Consider the following 19,557-nt stretch of genomic DNA (forward strand, 5'->3'; position numbering starts at 1 on the left):
GACACTAAAAATGATAGGCTGAGATCCCAAGATTAATATTGTGTGATTGTGTATGTGTCTGTGTTTCAACCTATTTTTCAAGGTTGATAACTATAGTCCTTGAGTAGGAAAAAAAAAATTGATCAAGTCCTTGACTAAAGTAGAAAGATGAAAGCCATAAAGAAAACAAAAATAGTTTTAAATTAAGGGGGGATATAGAAACAGTAAAGAAGTGTGAAAGAGTTAGAGGTTTCATGTTGGAAGATGTCTGTGCTTTCAGGAGAAATGTGATATTCTAACAGGGATTCCTGAACTCCTAATGCACTGATAAGACACGATGCTCTGTAACATCCCCATTGCTACAACAGTTTGAGTATAGTCAAGTCACTGCTTTGTATTTATAAACTTTGAGGAACTTTCTAAATATTTATTATTCAAGAACATTTATGACCCATTACAAAATTGAGATTTAATATTCTTAGTATATTTAGTGAGGCAGTGGTCACCATGGAGGGGAAAATAATTAGGACTGGCTGTAAGCCTAGCTCTGTGAAGGATTATATGGAGAAACCTGAGTTACAATTTCTTTGTCTACATCTATAATAAGCTGCTTGCAGGTTTAAAGGAGTATAGTTTTGTAATTTAACTACATTTGTCTAAACATTTCCCTCACCACCACCCTCCCACTTATGGCCATGAAAACATAGCCTTGTGATATTTTTTTTCACTAATCCTGAATGAAGCAGTAAATGATGGTTTTTAAAATGAATTTAATGAAATGTTTGACAATGAAGTCCTTTTGTATTTTATACAGAGGGATAAAATATATATTAAAATGTAAAATTTAGAAATCATAATATGTATGAGTAATTTTGAAGGGTAAAATCATTTGTATAAGGACTGTCTAAAATGCCCCATTGTCAATGCACTGACTCTGGCAGGAACTTTGCAGACAGATACAAAAGTCATAAACTAAGCAGGTTCATGCTACTGTTGTTTATTTCCAAAAATAAGTTGTATCAAATGTATTATGCCGAATATAAACCTTTTAGTTTAGGAAAATTGTTTTCGTTGTACCCTGTGAGCAGGGTACAATACTTGTTAGGGTAAAGAAATCATGAATAGTAATGAAAAGTAAAAATAAGCCTTATAATGTGACCAAGTCCAAAGTAGCACCAAGATTCTTGTAGAAACACCATAAGCCATTTAAAATAATACATTGATTTTTGTATTATTATGATTGTCTGCAGGTCAACCTGGTTTATAAATTTTAACCTTGACCAGGATGTCATAATACAAAAACATAAAACTATAACCAAATTGTTAGCCATTTGGAGAGGGCATTGTGAAAATATGTACATATACATGCACACATAAACACACAGTGGGGGATTAAGGAAAAAATTTATATATACATATATATGTATATATATCTATATATATTCAAATGATTTCTGCTTGAAGAAACAATATTGACTTATTTGTCAATGATATGATGAAGCCATTTTAAATTCCATCTACACTGCAGAACTTTGGAGTTTTCAATTTATTCAAAACAATCTTCAATATCTTAGTTGTATAATTACATTGAATGAAATTTTATTTTAAAATTCAGTATCTATAAACTAGCATAATTATCATTTTAAACTATTCCCAATTTTTCTAAGAGTTTTAAGTTATTATTGTATAGCTGTTTTAGTGTAGACTGTAAACTAAGTGATCATCTGAGATACCTGTTGCTTCTAATGTCGTGAATTGAAGTCTTCTTTGTGCTGTACAGGCATAATATCATAGCAGCGCTACCATTGATATGTCAACAACTGACTGCAGGTTTGGGAAACCTTCTTAGCCATCCACAGCTGGCCCATGCAATGCCACCAAATCTTCAGATCTGGCATTGCAAGTTCCCTGAAATGGTGGTGTCATTCAGACCATAACCAGTTGATGGGTTAAAGGGTTCTTTTTCTCTGACTCTAAACTAAGCTACTGTAAACCAGTTAATAAGTTTACAAACTCATACCTCAAGGAAAATATCTATAATTATTGAAGACATTAATACAGAAAATAGAAATAAGTGATAAAAACTATATCTGCTTAAAGTGTAATCATAGTGATTCCAATATTTAATTCATCTAAAATCCAGAGTAACTGAATGACTAAAAATGAAGTTTTATGAATGACATAATCACAGAAATTTCTTATCAAACATGGTACCAAATAATATAATATTCCCAGAAAATAATTAGGAAGAAACTATAAAGACTTGGCAATTTTCAGCATTGTTCTGTCAGAAATCATAGAGTTAGACAAATTTTCCTATAATTTCACTTAATGAAAATCATTCAGAAATTATATCCTACAAACTAAAGAAACTGTTCAGCAGTAGAGTATGAGTCAATCAGGCACAGGCACAAGACCCCAGGTTTGAACCCCTAGTACTGACAAAACAAAGGGGTAAAATGAAATCTTTTAGTCAAATGATGTATTCGTATTAGAAAAGATGATCGTGACTTTATTAAACAGTCATAATATGGCCGCGCTGAAGAACATATCACCTTTTTCTGTTGTGCCTAGATATGATTTTTTGTTGATTACTTTAAATACTTATCTGTGTCAATATTTTACAAAACTATAAATCTTAACCTTCAAAACAGATGTCAGTAGTATGCTTTGTCAGTTTCATTTCATTACCTGAGCAGTGTTATGTGATTTGTAATTAGGCAAAGACATTTACTAAAATCTTTAAGAATGGGACCTTGCTGTTTCTCTAATATAGTTAATATGTAAGTTTTCATCGTGGCTGAGTTATGTAAAATAAGTCAGAATTCTATCGGTAGTGTGGGTACTCTGGTGCTGTCCAAAGACAAGCAGGTGTTTGTTCTTTCACTACTCAACAAGATTTACAAATATCAAGTTAAGAATATACCATTTTGATCTTAATTACAAAATCAATTTCAAAATCAAGTCAGGCTCAGAACTCAAAAACAGTACAATATTTTCCTACAATGTTAGAATTCTCTGTGTAGTTGCAATCTGAATATGCCTCATAGCCAGCCAACATGCAGAGGAATATTAAGGGAGATGCTATCAAACAATTTGAAGATTGACTTACTGAATACACCTTTGATCTCTGTGATGGTGAATTAGTGAACCAGAGATTGCTGCACCGGCCCAAAAGCTCTCTGGATTTACAAATGAAAGACACACATAGGCCACGTAATTTTGTTAAGTCTAGACTAGCTCAATGGCTGCACACTTCTAAACCTCCCAGCAGCCAGCACATTCTCCCCTCCAGCATTCCTGACTAAATCTTCTAAATCTATATTTTATCTTGTTGCTCCTTCTGGGCAGGCCCCTTATCTTTGCTGCCCAATGCACTTCTGAGCAGCCCTTCTGAGGACTGCTTTACTTCTTGTATTTATAGTTTGTCCATTTCTGCTTCTTCTCCTTCTGGGGGTGGTCCATCTTACTCTTTTCCTCTGCTAAGGTCCCTCCTTTCTCTTGCATGGGTTTCTTCTCCTGAGAACCTAGACGTCCTGTCTCTCTCACTGCCCAGCCATTGGCCTTTGGCACCTTATTTATCAATCAAAAACCCATTGGGGACTGGGATCTTCAGCCTCTGGACACACAGATTCCCGATTTCGGAGCTGAATCAAAACCGAGCATTAGAATCAAGTTCTTACAGATCTCTCTACAAACAATACGGAAGTTCAAATAACTAATGTATTTGGATTTTTTCATTCAGTTTTTAGACACAAAGGTGTATAAGTAACCCTTCAAAAGAAATCATAGATAAGTACATATTAATTAAGGCATCAGAAGAGAACCAGGACAAATCTGAACTGTGTCTGAAAAAAATTGCATCCCGGCTTTTTAAAAACCATTTTACTGTGTTCAACATATTAGGCAATTCAGCACCCATTTTATGTCAGTAATTTAGGAACATTGTCAAGAACAGTGTAGATGTTCTGGTATAACACAATAAGATTTTGCCACAATTTTTTTCTATATATATTTTACATATTTAATGAAAAAAAAATTGCGTCCCTTGGTGGGACACCGAGCATTCCTTAAAACACAGAGGTGACAAACATGCAAAGATACATAACATATTTTATAAATTTTATCCTCTGATCATGAATATAAATAGATGATATGGTGAAGTCTGCTTAGCTAGAGCTGTTTGTTCCAAAGAGCATCTTTTAAAATATACTATGACTTTAAAACTGTTATAATTATTTTAAAAATTACTTAGACTCTAATTTCCAAATAGGCCCATATCCTCATATATATGTATATCATTCCCAAATGTATACACACACACACACACACACACACACACACACACACACACACACACACACTAACCTACCAGTATCTGAGATTTGAAGTCACTTTTCCACAGAAGCACAATTTTGTAGTTTCCTGGTTAGTGTCAAGAGCTTATTGAATGTGACTAATTTTAGAAACTATTTTTATTACCTTTCTCGGTGGCAAAAGGAATGATAATGAGAGACAACGCATTTCCCAATTCACCCTAAGCAAGGGCTAGCCACATTCAAGATGGTAAACTCTGGAATTTATCACCACTGCCATCGAGACTACATTGGAATATCTCCAGATGTCAGCGACTTGGTTTGGTGCATATGTGTGTAAGCTAATGTTTCTTATTGCAGATTTGCCAAGTAGTAATTATTATTCCAATTTTACATCAATAAAATCGAGGCAAGATACAGTTTCTCCAAGTTAAAATGGTGACTAGGTCAAAGACAGAATTTGCTTTTTATTGTTACCTTGCTCTTGTTAGAACCCAAGTAGAGAAAACTATTCCAGACCCAATCTTTGTCAAAACTATCCATGTAAATATGCCTGTTCACCACAGTAGTTTGGACTTTAAAATTCATTTACATTATCTTATTCAAACTCAAAAGTCACTGTGTATCTGATCTCAATGAGTACATGACAACCCTTATGAAACGTGAGTCTGTACTTAAGGGAGAACACAGGTGTGTATGAGTGTGTGTGTGTGCGAGCATGCATGTGTGCATGTGTGTGTAAATATGTGTACATGTGTGTTTGTGTGTGTGTGCATATGTGTGCATGTGTGAGTGTGTGTGTGTGTGTGTGTGTGTGTGTGTGTGTATGTGTGTGTGTGTGGCAACACTAGTACAACAAAGTATCAAAATGCAGCATATCTTTAGCATGTTTTTTAAGTCCAACAGGACACTGGAGAGTCAAATCCACCTGGAGTTTGCTCTATACCACCATATCTTGGTGGATAATAAGGGATCCGGCTAATAGTTCTGCTGTTCTCTCTAACCTTACAGGATGAAGATAGGCTTCAGAGGAAGAAATGGACTCACAGGGGGATCATCCCAGGCACTTGTGATATGGCTTCAACTGTGACTCCTTCTAGAGATTAAGTAACACTGCAGGACAACCCCCTACTCCTTTCTTCTGGCAGAAAGCATCACACTAATGCAACAGTAGTCTAGGCTTATAAGGGTGCAGACTTCCACAACATTAGGAAGCCATAGAGCCTTGGTGGGTCTCCAAGGACAGTCAGCAGGTTGGCCTCTCACTGTCTAGCAGCTGGCAGTTCTCGGCACTCTCTTGAGGGGCCTGTGCAGCTGTGTTTTATGTTTCCATATGGCCTTGCCAGAGGTCCCTTCCTTGAAAAAGGCCAAGCTTCCACAATTAGTATGTATTCAAAATGAGCTCTGTATGGAACACATTAGGTCCCAAAGGCCTTGTGGAGCTATTTACATGGCTTTGGACTACTTCCAGGATTGCAGACTATGTGGGATGTGTAAATTAAGGAAGTCTCACAGTCCAGTGGCTGTGACTGGAACGTACACCATGGCTTTAGCTCATACCCATTTTCTAGTGCTTTTCTTGGCCCCATTTTCATGATTTTATTGTTCTGAAAGATAAACGTTCTGTATTCTTAAAACCACACTTTAGAAAGTATTTCTCTCTCCTTTTCCTTCATGTGCCTGGTTCCATACGTCAAATATGAAGAAAAGTGAAGACCAGTCATTCTTTTCTTGGCATTAAGGCCGTTTGGGACTTTTATTTGCATTCACCTGGCCAAGTCGTAAATACCATTCAACACCTATACATACTGATTCTTTAGTTAGAATAATAAATTGATTTCACTTAATAAAATAAAATTTAAAAAAAAGCGGGTGAAGTCATCTTGCATATTCTGGAGAGCACACATTACACAAGTGGTATGGAAAAAAAGTCTGAGAAAGCCAGTTTTCCAATTCTGCAATCTAAAACCCAAGTCACAAATATATATTATTTATTTGTTAATCTGTGGCTTCCACATAGCACAGCCTATGGGATTGGCTTTGTTAGATCTTTTCCTTCCTTTCCTTTTTCCTATAAACTCTGTTCTTCTAGATTCTCTCGATATCTTCATAGGCCCAAGATTTTTGCCTCATTTACCAATTTGTTAGTGCTGTTTAGTAACATAGGGCCTGATACATTGTCCCTGAATTTACAGAACTGAATATTTTAGGGATCCAGACACAAAGTCTTTGATGTCAGGAGAGAAAAAAAAAAAAAAAAAAAAACAAGTGCTGTCCAAGGGTCAGGAAATGAGTTATCTGCGGAAGATTGTTAATGAAGGTGACAATTCTGAGGGCTTCAGATGATGGTGCACGCCTTTAAGCCCAGCACCTGGGAGGCAGAGGCAGGCAGATTTCTGAGTTCAAGGCCAGCCTGGTCTACAGAGTGAGTTCCAGGACATCCAGGGCTATACAGAGAAATCCTGTCTCAAAAAAACAAACAAAAAAAAAAAAAAAACAAAAAAAAAACAAAAAAACCAAACAAACAAAAACAAAACAAAACAAAACAAAACCCAAAAACAAAAACAAAAAAAAATGTATTAGTGCTCGCTTCAGCAACACATATACTAACATTTGAATCTTTAAAGATGCAATATTAGTTCATTTTCATACTGGCCATCCTGATATTCTTATGAGGCAGGAAAGTAACCTGATCTCTTAAGAATAGGAAGATGCCACACAGCTATCTATCATATATACCTTTATTTTTTGTTTTTGCTCAGATTCACAATTGGCGGTTATCACTTAGAAGAGTGCAAATTGATCCATTCTTATCCCCTTGTACAAAGCTCAAGTCTAAGTGGATCAAAGACATCTACATAAAACCAGAGACTGAAATTTATAGAGGAGAATGTGGGGAAAACATTGATGATATGGGCATTGGGGGAAAAGTCCAAAACAGAACAGCAATGGCTTATGCTATAAGATCAAGAATTGACAAATGGAACCTCATGAAATTGCAAAGCTTCTGTAAGGCAAAAGACACTGTCAATAAGACAAAAAGGCAACCACCAGATTGGGAAAGGATATTTTACCAATCCTAAATCTGATAGGGGACTATAATATCCAATATATTCCAAGAGCTCAAGAAGCTGGACACCAGAAATTCAAATAAGCCCATTAAAAAATGGGGTATAGAACTAAACAAAGAATTCTCAAGAGAGGAATACTGAAGGGCTGAGAAGCACCTGAAAAAATGTTCAACATCCTTAATCATCAGGGAAATGCAAATCAAAACAACCCTGAGACTCCACCTCACTCCATTCAGAATGACTAAGATCAAAAATTCAGGTGACAGCAGATGCTGGTGAGGATGTGGAGAAAGAGGAACACTCCTCCATTGCTGGTGGGATTACAAGCTTGTACAACCACTCTGGAAATCAGTCTGGTGGTTCCTCTGAAAATTGGACATAGTACTACGGGAAGATCCAGCAATACCTCTCCTGGGCATATACCCAGAAGATGTTCCAACTAGTAGTAAGGACACATGCTCCACTATGTTCATAGCAGCCTAATTTATAATAGCCAGAAGCTAGAAAGAACCCAGATATCCCTCAACAGAGGTATGGATACAGAAAATGTGGTACATTTACACAATGGAGTACTACTCAGCTATTAAAAACAATCAATTTATGAAATTCTTAGGAAAATAGATTTATCTAGAGGATATCATCCTGAGTGACGTAACCCAATCACAAATGCACTCACTGATAAGTGTATATTAGCCCAGAAACTTAGAATACCCAAGATACAATTTGTAAAACACAAGAAAATCCCAAGATATAAGATATAATTTGCTAAACACATGAAACTCAAGAAGAATGAAGACTGAAGTGTGGACACTATGCCCCTCCTTAGATTTGGGAACAAAACACCCATGGAAGGAGTTACAGAGACAAAGTTTGGAGCTGAGATGAAAGGATGGACCATGTAGAGACTGCCATATCCAGGGATCCACCCCATAATCAGCATCCAAACGCTGACACCATTGCATACACTAGCAAGATTTTATTGAAAGGACCCATATGTAGCTGTCTCTTGTGAGACTATGCCGGGGCCTAGCAAACACAGAAGTGGATGCTCACAGTCAGCTATTGGATGGGTCACAGGGCTCCCAATGGAGGAGCTAGAGAAAGTAGCCAAGGAGCTAAAGGGATCTGCAACCCTATAGGTGGAACAACATTATGAACTAACCAGTACCCCGGAGCTCTTGACTCTAGCTGCATATATATCAAAAGATGGCCTAGTCGGCCATCACTGGAAAGAGAGGCCCATTGGACTTGCAAACTTTATATGCCCCAGTACAGGGGAACACCAGGGCCAAAAAGGGGGAGTGGGTGGGCAGGGGAGTGGGGGTGGGTGGATATGGGGGACTTTTGGTATAGCATTGGAAATGTAAATGAGCTAAATACCTAATAAAAAATGGGAAAAAAAAGAAAAGAAAATCAAGAAGAAGGAAGACCAAATTGTGGATACTTCATTCCTCCTTAGAATAGGGAACAAAACACCCATGGAAGGAGTTACAGAGAAAAAGGTTGGAGCTAAGACAAAAGGATGGACCATCCATAGACTACCCCACCTGGGGATCCATCCAATAATCAGCCACTAAACCCAGACACTGTTGCATATGCCAGCAAGATTTTGCTGAGGGGACCCTGGTATAGCTGTCTCAAGTGAGGCTATGCCAGTGCCTGGCAAATACAGAAGTGGATGCTCACTGTCATCTACAGGATGGAACACAGGGACCTCAGTGGAGGAGCTAGAGAAATTACCCAAGGAGCTGAATGGGTCTGCAACCCTATAGGTGGAACAACAATAAGAACTAACCAGTACCCCCAGAGCTCATGTCTCTAGCTGCATATGTAGCAGAAGTTGGCCTAGTCAGCCATCATTCGAAAGAGAGGCCCCTTGGTCTTGCAAACTTTTGGGATAGCATTTGAAATATAAATAAAGAAAATATCAAAAAAAAGGTGAGTTTGTTCAATGACCCAAATAATGTCTCTCTTACTTGTTCAAGAATTGTCTGGGGGCTGGAGAGATGACAAGTTGGGCTTTAAAATTTTGCTCAGATCTGATGACCTCAATCTAATCCCAGGAACCCACATATAGTAAGGTGAGAACTGACTCCGATAAGTTGTCCTTTCATGTTTTCATGTGTGCTGTGACACACAGCAAGCACCACCCTAAAACATTTCTGAAAAGAAAATAGAACTTCAGTTTTTGTCTATTAAATACAGAAATTTTACTAGGTTCTCTTCCCATTTTTAGATACTCCTATGATAAGGTCAAGCATATCTCAAGAAAACTGAAACTTTAAATTTTCTTGTTGAACAAAAGCTTGCAAGAAACAAAAGAATGTTTTCCACCTGAATGTCTACAAGTCCTCAAATTAAAAGGTTATAATATGGGGACTTAGTATAGGTTTTAAAGATTCCTCAACTGAGTGAGTTCTAACTGAAACTTCTAATAATTTACTAGTAAATTCCTAAGAACTGGAAGCTATTGAGGAGCTGGAACACAAACATGCTTAATTTCTCAAGCATCCTGTATCTGCATTATAGTTTTAATTTATATGGACCTGTACATTTGTTTGCTTACACAAACACAATTGTCGCATGTGTGGTGACACCTAACAAATCCGTCAAGATGCATGCCTTTCACAGATATTAGACACTCTGGGTCAGTTGCCTGTTAGTAACTAACTCTGACTTTCTTTCTCTGTAGATATTTCAAATCACATAGAGTAATGAGTCTCAAGTGAAAACAGACACACCATATCAAAAAAAAAAAAAAAAGACATTTACAATCTCTAACCTAAGAAAAATTTCCACAATGAAAATACCAAGCCTCTATGGCAGATTGTCATAAGAGAAATCTTGCCTCAGCCAATATGTGGATGTAGTTAGCTCTATACTCATTAGAAGGGATGGATTATTGACACTTTCAGAAAACAATCTCACAGACACTGATGGCAAATTAACTTTGGTATTAAGAGTAACTGAAGTTAGTTGTAACTCTGTGCACTAGGTCATTCTAAGTTTCATTTTAACTCTGAGTTATTTTGCACATTCTTAATCTACTTGTAGGTAAGAAACACAAATTCATGTATATTTCTGCTTATTTTTATCTCAGAAAAGAAATGTCTCCAAATCAAATAGCATAGATTTGTTGTAAAACTAAACTAATTTGTTATAGAACTGTTGTAAACGACCTTTAAGTTCTTACAAGTCTTTTTTCTATAGGAAGGATATTTTGAAGCTATAATCTTTTCTCAAATGAGTATTAGTTTATTTTAACCATAAGTGCATTTTTTTAAATAATACTAATGAGGGAGCCTTCTATTTTCCTAACCAAATTCTTCCCAATAAAATCTAACTGCACTATTCATTTAGAAATTTGATAATGCTCTCTTGTGTGAGTTTTAGGTATATTTGAAAGCCCATTGCATATAAATTATATCATGGAAAGCTGTATAAATATTCTATTATGGCACATGCTGTTCTGAGGATCTGTCAGGATTTCCTTTATACACTCCATCTTGAGTGGTATATAAATCAGATGTAAAAATTCATGTTGGACTGAAACTCAGTACAGAAAGCCTCCTCCAGAGGCAAATGCTTTCTTCAAAATGTGGTTTGAATTATGTTGGTCATTTTTAAGTTATAGAAGTACAGAAAATGTATTTGTGGTTTCGAAGGAAAGAGGTTTTTCCATTTCCATAACTCATTAGGAAACTTTACAGGCCTTCAGACCATTTTGTGGTTCGGTTTTTCTCAGCTTTTTTTCCTCCAAAGAAATATTAAAATCTGAGTGGTGTCTGCTATGAGCTGATGATTTCTGTTCTGAATACAAAGGTATACATGAACATTGTGTGTATATATATATATATATATATATATATATATATTATGTATATGTATATGAATACACACACACACACACACACACACACACACATATAGAACCCATGGCTAGTGTGTATGATTAAGCCAGGCCTCTTTACTCTGGGTAGCAAGTGAAGGGTAGTCTATTCCTCAGAAATCTCCTGAACTCAGTTCAGAATGTATTGCTTGACATTTTGAAGCTGGAATTTTTACTCATAGAAGCACATATTGAGTTAAAAACTGCTTCTCTAGCCAGACATTTTTACATTTCTTAAATTCTGCTTGCTCTAACAGTGCTTGGCTGCATGGTTTAAAAGTATTTAATAAAGTATTAAAAGTACATAGTGTTTTGTGCAGAGGTTAGTTTGAATTTCATTGAATCATTGTTTTTCCCTTGCAGATAATGTTACTGAGTATTATCACAGCATCTAATTTTTATTTTAGCATATACAGAGGCTATGATTATCTTTTCTCTTTTAATAATATAAATTACAGCTTAAGAAAGTTTAGTTTGAAATAAGAAAGTTGGAATAGCTCACAAAGTAGACTATGCTTCTTTCAAATGACATCAATATAAAATTAAAAGTGTACTATTTTTTATATTTTAATTGATTTAACCTATATTAGCTTAGTTCATGAATCCACTGGATCAACAAGTCTGGTAATTACTACTTAATTCTTTATCCATTAAAACATAAAATTATTAATATCTTCTCAAAGTAATTTCTGAAAGTTTCTATTTAGTACTTGGACTCTGAGTGTTTTTTCTTTATACATATATAGTTTCGTCTTCAACATATGAAAATGTTTCTGGTGAAGTTATTAAATTGTTTGGGGATACTTAGGACTATCACTCAGAGAATAATCAAAGTTTACCAGTGGCTAGAAGAGCAAGGGGGGCTGTTCCTTTGGGATGCAGGGAAGAGCAGACAGGGATCTAACTGTTCCTGGGTGTTCTATCTGCTGACCTACTGTCATGGAAATTAGCCAGCTCTGTACTACAGAGTGAGCTGAAGGCTACTTCTATATTTCGACATTAACAGACAAGCCGGGTTACTAATGAGGGGTCATGTCCCAAAACTCTCATCAGTATAGCTGAATATCGTTCTTACTATCTGGGTCATTTTTTATTATTCTGCTCCACTTACTTTTAATAAATTATACTAATTTGTGTTCCATAATGTTACAATTATATAATTATGAAGTTTTATGTGCAATGTATACTTCACTCACAATTGTCTTCTTGTTAGTTCATAAATTAGTTTTTGTTATGATTTAATCTGGTATAGATTACGCCAAATGTCTTTATATAGCCCATTAAGCAATTAAAATGTTCATTGCAGTTATAAAAAATCTACAAACTTCTGAGCACCAGGTACACATTGAAGTACAATTTTATATAGATTAAGTATGTTTCAGGGTGAAGCATGGGCATTTGACAAACATTACAAATAAATGTATTCTAAATAAAATAATTTCATAAGTGAAGCATCTATAATTCAGGGTTTGAAAGCAAATAGTATGCCTACCACCCACTACTGTATTACACACGAATTTTCCTTAATTAAGAATATGAGAATGGTATTGCCTAAGCAGTATTGACCTGCTACATGTGACACACAGTTGTTTTTATGTACAAGAAACACATTTTTAGATTTATTATTTCTTGTAACATGCAAATTAACATTTTATAAACATTAGAGAATGCAAAACGTGGACTCACCGTGATTTTACCTTTAAGCAGCCTTTTATTTGTCTGCTAGGTGCTTCTTCCAATGGCTTTACAGGCTCTGGCTCCTTCCTCTTCTTTTGACAAACCAATATATAATTTGTGCCATTATTATTTGACCAAAATGTGCCAGCAGAAGTTTCATAGCGTATACAAAACTCCACTTTACCGCCCTCTTTTTGATAAGGTGGAACCAATGAAATCTTAAAAGAGAATTGGTCAGTCTCACCGTCGCACGAGTTAGGAACATATTCTGCTAAAATGTCATAATGTGTCTGCCAGTCATCCAAAGACATGCGCACATACACTAACTTCTCAAAAGAAATGTTCAGGACTCGAATAATGCCCTTCATGCTTGACCCGGGAAGGTGTTCAGCGGACTCCAGCACGGCTTTCTGGACTTGGAGTTGTTCCATAAGCTTTTCTTTTGAAGAAGGCAAGTCAAACAGTGGAGATAAAACATATTCATCTGTGTGGAAAACATCCCCACTTAAGTCAAAATCAGTTGAAACACTGGGTAGTTCCCAGCAATCAAATTCTTTAACAGACACAAGGCTGAATCCCAGGCTGTCAGCAAAGGAAACTCTCCGGGAAGCTGAGGTTGGAGTGTCCAGATACATGTCTTCCGAAGATCCTGACCCGCGTCTGCTTGGCTGAGGGGAGAAGCCAGGCTTGAAGGTCGCCTTAACTTCTTCATCCTCACACACAGAATCAGACAGATTAGGAACTTCTAAAAAGTTATCTTTGCTAATCTGACCAGGTTCTTCAGCGGGCTCCATTGGTCTCTCTGATTTATCAAATAAGAGTAAACTGTACAGCTGGTAGAGGCTGATATCTGAGATACTGAGGCTTAAAATAAGTGTAAGGTTACAGTTGACATTGCAAAAGAAGTCAGCTCTATAAATAGGTCCAAATGGCTTGTCAACTATGCTAGCCTGCCTCCAAGGCCTTTTATATGATAGCATCAAAGCTACTCTGGCCACAATGTTCCAGATTTCACTTTTGATGTTTAAAGTTGCATGTGTTGATGAGCTCAGGTCTGAAGAGTCGTCAAACATTATTTTTGTTATTCAAGTATATTAAAACTAAGGATAAAAAGTCTGCTTTATCTAATTGATGTAAACACAAAAGAAATAAAAGCAAGGAAATAATGAATATGTATGTACTTGAGGAGAGTCAATCCATGAAGCAAGGAAATTTGGACGGTAGAATGTGTGAGCATCTGTGACTAGCAGAGATCTACAGTTTGCTAAAAACCATATCTAGCAGTTTCTGAGACTTACCGTCTCAAACTTTGAGTACAAAGGTGTCAACTACAGGTGCTGAATGTTAAGTAAAGTGAAAATTGTGAAGAGATGTAAATACTCATATGCCTTAGCACAAAAATCCACCAACAGGAAATCTGTCCTGGGAATATGATGGGAAAATGTGTACAATAAATGTCACTTTTTGTTCATCACCTCATGGGTTATTTTCTGAAGTCTCTACACATGAAGAAAGTGGGAAAATACTGCTACATACTAAAATTGAATCCTTGCAGTAATTAAAAAAATATTATACAGCCGAGTAGAAAAAAGGAAAGGAAAACAGATGTGCACAGGTATATGAGCCTAATTCCTGAAAAGCTTCTAAAGACATTTTAGTGGATGTAGTACTCATCATGGAGACTGAAATAGGTTTTGAAATGGTAAACACAATGATAAACTCAAAGAGCATGATGCCTTTAAAATATCTGTAATTTGAACTCAATTAAAATATAAAACATGCAGTGAAAGAGGTGACTGTTTTTCAATATCAGAAGCTGCAATGGCACCCTGTCTTTCAAATGACATCTTCATAAATATTGTAAGTTATTGTACACCTTGAATTACATAAATTCCATGAATGAGAATTTCCCCTCCAAAGGTGGAAACAGATGGGACATAGAACAGGAGAAAATGAAAATATTTGGGTTAGATCTCATTTACATAGCTAGGACATGTACGGTATGTGTGCCACACGAATCATTTCAGAGCAGCAAATTGAAATAATTGCAAACTGGAGGGTTTAAGATAGGCATTTTTAAAGATACATAAAGTGCCATATAGGTCATATGAGGAAAATATCAGTAGATTTGTTTATTGACACATGTGATACAGTTTGTGTCTATAGTCTACAAAATTGGCTTTATAAATTAGATGCACATTTGAAAATGCTCTTGTTTACTTGATGCGGATTCTTCTGCTTTGACTGCCCATTTTCAACAAAGAGTAGTCTCTCGATTTATGTTAGCTACTACCATTTAGAGCTGACAAGTTTTACCTAACTGGAATCTGGTATGTCCCTTTGGCCAACACTTTGCTAACACAGAGTGACCTCATCTTTCTAATCTCTTCTTACTTATCAAACCTCCAGTGCTTTCATTCTTTTAAAAAAAAATGTTTTCTTTTCTTTTTTTAAAAATTTTATTAGGTATTTTCCTCATTTACACTTCCAATGCTATCCCAAAAGTCCCCCATACCATACCCCCCACTCCCCTACCCACCCACTCCCCCTTTTTAGCCCTGGCATTCCCCTGTACTGGGGCATATAAAGTTTGCAAGTCCAATGGGCCTCTCTTTCCAGTGATGGCTGACTAGGCCATCTTTTGATACATATGCAGCTAGAGTCAAGAGCTCCGGGGTACTGGTTAGTTCATAATGTTGTTCCACCTATAGGGTTGCAGTTCCCTTTAGCTCCTCTTACTCCTGCCTGAACTCTGTTCCTCTGTGAATGAGCTCTCCTTAGTTGAAATGCCTATGAGGCTTATAAAGAAACAAAAAACAAACCCACAAAACCCTACCATACTCATCTTCATGACTTGATATTTGTATCTAGTTAAAATTCAGAAATCTTTGCTTCATTTTTATACAATAGAATAATATCCCATTTTCAAACATCCACAGTGCTCAACTTTAACATGTTATCCTGGCCCTCAGCTGCTCAGATAAAGTAATTTTAGCATAAGGAGAGCATTTATTTGAAAGCTAAGCTTTACACTTTTATTCCCCTACCCTCTTTCTATTAACAAAACATTTCAGAGTACCTTTTTTTTTCCCATAAAGAAAAAAGATCATCCAGGAGCGAAATAAATAGGATGTAGGCGGCACACTCAAGTAAGATAATCCCAAGAGACTATTTATAAAGCTCTATTTATAAACTGCAAATCAGGATAAGTCACATGGCTAGTATACCGAAACTCAGATCAGTTGCATAATAGCTATTCCCATTTCTTAAGGCACAGAAAGGGACATGAGCACAAGAACTTAAAAACAGAAAGTGCCATGAGGTATTTATTGGATAGAGACCCATTCAAGGAACAAAGCTAACTGTAATAATCTTGCTAGGAGCAGTACAGAGTCATAAATAATACTGGATACATTATGGTTTTGATCAGGCATCCTGCAAGGTTTTCTAATGTCTAAGAAAGCATGGAGGCTAATGCTACCTTCAGAGTCTCTGTTTCCTGGAGGCACAGACAAAGTGGAAAAGATTGAAAGCACAATGAAACTGGGAAATAGACCAGAAATAAAACATACACATATTTATCATGCACATATCAAAATCTCTGTTAGAGATGTTCATATTATAACCTGGATGCACTATCAGATCTACAAAGATTTCTCAAGATGAAGATCTTCTCCAGGGAGTTTAGCACACAGGCCTGATTTAATTAAATGATGATCTGATTTGTTGACCTTAGAGTTAGAGACTTGTATTCCACTCATGAAAACAATTGGAACCAACATTGCTCTTGTACTGTATGCTCTTTTCGGTACAGTCCCTATAAAATACTTTGCTAATATATACATATATATTAGCAATTCAGGTACATTTCGCAATCACTTAGGCTTCGTTTTTACATAGGAAAACAGATTGAGGGCAATGAAGTATCCCACCACTTAGTAACAGAGCTGAGAGTTGAACAAAGTGCTTGATTTCAGCCCATGCACTCCACATTCTACCACACACATACACTCTCTTGCTTTAGAATCATGATTAGCAAATTAACCAGGCTTTGAGGATTGTCATTAAAATTCATTTGTTCTAGATTTGATTTATTTTTAATAATTAACTTTTGTGAACTTTCCCTTTTTTCCCCATTTGATGAATGATCTCTGGAGTGTCCAAATACTTTTTCTTTATGACATTGTTTCTCAACTTTCCACCCATGTGGTCTACTTGAATCCAATATTTCAGGCTATACTTTCTCAATCATAGAAACTTCTGTTTGTGAATGACAGAATTACATTTAAAACTAAATTGAAAAGAATCACAGTCTCTTTAGATCTACTCTTGTCAAACAATTTTAATGGACACTATTCCAAACAAAGTTTTAGAGACAGATTTTTCCCCCAAAACACCAATTATTGGTAAACAATCTGCCAATAAACTGTGGACATAGAAATCATCAGAAAGTAGAAAGTTTATAGACATGGCATTCACTCCTTGGATATTTGAACGATGCAGTATTAGTGAATGATCTTGCTATAGAAAAGAGCTTTGTCACCAAAAGCAGCATCTCATTTCTTTTCAATCATATGTCCAAAGCTAGTGTAATACTCAGGTATCAAGACCTCATTTTATGTGAACTACACAGTGTGAATTACAATCAATTAGTCATTTAATAAAAGAATGTGAATCTAGAGCTCCGAGGATATGAAGCAAGAGAGTATTGGGTTAAATATTTCACATTGAGTATAATAAAGCTGAAACTCAAAATTCTCCTGTTATGCTGTCAGCAATTCCGCATTATCTCTAAAAGAAAAATAAACCTACCTAAAGATAGATATTACTGATAATGTATATAGCAAATTAGACCTTGATCAATAAAATGTTTATGACGTAATTGGATATTAAGAGGTATAGCTAAATATTAGGATTAAATATGCCATGGGCTTAGAGTTATATTTACAAGGAATAATATGATTTTGGAATCACTTCGGTGGTTTGAAACGGGCCCAAATATTTACAATCAAAAAAAAAAAAAAGGAAAGTATGTGCAAATGTGAGCCATTTATCATGAAAGATAATATTTATTTTTTAATAAAACATATTAACTCCCTGGTCTAGATCAGACATTGTGTTTGCAGTAAGTTTACAAAGGAGATCTAAAATCTAAGAGTTGTTCTCTACCACCTAACACCTGCTACCCACCATGGAGTGTTCACTACTTTGTGTCTGTCACTAGTATACTTTGAAAGAAGCATTGTAAAAGTGACTTCAAGAACCCTGTCCACACTCTCCTATCTTCATGTAAAAATTAGACTGTTATTTCAAGCAGGAGTTTGAAATAGCTTATTAGAATTATTTGTTCTCATTTCAAAAAGTTGATACTCCATGTCCTGTAGAATATTGACACTTATGTTTTCTATTTATTTTATTAATTTGGTTAACTATTGATTTGTGTAGGATCCAGTTTTAGAATGCAAACAGTGATGCTAATTTTTCATTTCACACTGTCACTCAAAGTGAGAGTACCAGAAAGGCTTAAGAATCTATGACAAGCGCAGACTCTTTGTATAATACAGTCTAGAATTATTGATTACCAAAAATATGGAAAAAGTAAAACCTAATACACATTTTCTCTTTTTAGTGTAAATTTTACTTATACCTGCCATGTTTGGTGACCAAGAACCTGAAACTAAATAGTCAAGAAATTTAAGGTTAAAACAAATACTATTATTCTAAAAAAGAAAAGATATAAAATGGCTCCTAATGACATTCTGTTAAAGTCACAGATAAGAGTCTCCATGATCAGGAAACCCTGAAGAAGAGAAGGAAGAAAGGATGTAAGAGGCAGAGTGGATGAAGAACACAAACACACACACACACACACACACACACACACACACACAAAGAGAGAGAGACACACGGACAGACAGACAGAAGGAGAGGAGAACAAGGCCTTGTTAATCAATATCATCTAAAGCTTATATGAACTCATGACCTCTCAGCTCACAGGTACTGGGGCAGCACACACTGACCCTGCACAGGACTACACCAAGTGTTTGCTTATGTATTATGTCTTCCAGCTTAGTGTGTTTATGGATTCCTGAGCATGTGTGAAGGAGTAGGCCTCTGCATCTTGTACTTTCCCTTGGCCTTTTTTCCTGCTTTTTAATTTCATTGTGTTTGCTTTAAAAAAAAATTATTAGGTATTTTCCTCATTTCCGTTTCCAATGCTGTCCCAAAAGTCCCCCATACCCTCCACCCCACTGCCCTATCCACCCACTCCCACTTCTTGGCCCTGGCGTTGCCCTGTACTGAGGCATATAAAGTTTGCACGACCAATGGGCCTCTCTTTCCACTGATGGCTGGCCGGTTATAGACACGAGCTCCAGGGGGTACTGATTAGTTCATATTCTTGTTCCACCTATAGGGTTGCAGATCCCTTTAGTTCCTTGGATACTTTCTCTAGCTCCTTCATTAAGGGCCCTGTGATCCATCCAATAGCTGACTGTGAGCATCCACTTCTGTGTTTGCTAGGCCCCAGCATAGTCTCACAAGAGACAGCTATATGAGGGTCCTTTCAGCAAAATGTTGCTAGTGTATGCAATGGTGTCTGCGTTTGGCGGCTGATTATGGGATG

The 19,557-nt window shown here is 36.3% G+C and overlaps 1 protein-coding gene across 1 annotated transcript in view; it reads right to left on the reverse strand.

Annotated features, from left to right (window-relative positions):
• Positions 1-13,754, reverse strand: part of Ppp1r3a (protein phosphatase 1, regulatory subunit 3A) — a 41,453-nt gene extending 27,699 nt beyond the window's left edge. The window contains exon 1 of the mRNA NM_080464.2: positions 12,942-13,754. Within this exon, the coding sequence (NP_536712.2) occupies positions 12,942-13,726 (785 nt within the window). The 5' untranslated portion in view covers positions 13,727-13,754. The remainder of the gene's footprint in view (positions 1-12,941) is intronic.
• Between the last annotated feature and the right edge of the window lie 5,803 nt (positions 13,755-19,557).

The sequence above is a fragment of the Mus musculus genome, chromosome 6, assembly GCF_000001635.26.
Source record: "Mus musculus strain C57BL/6J chromosome 6, GRCm38.p6 C57BL/6J".
In the NCBI taxonomy this organism is placed as follows: Eukaryota; Metazoa; Chordata; class Mammalia; order Rodentia; family Muridae; genus Mus; species Mus musculus.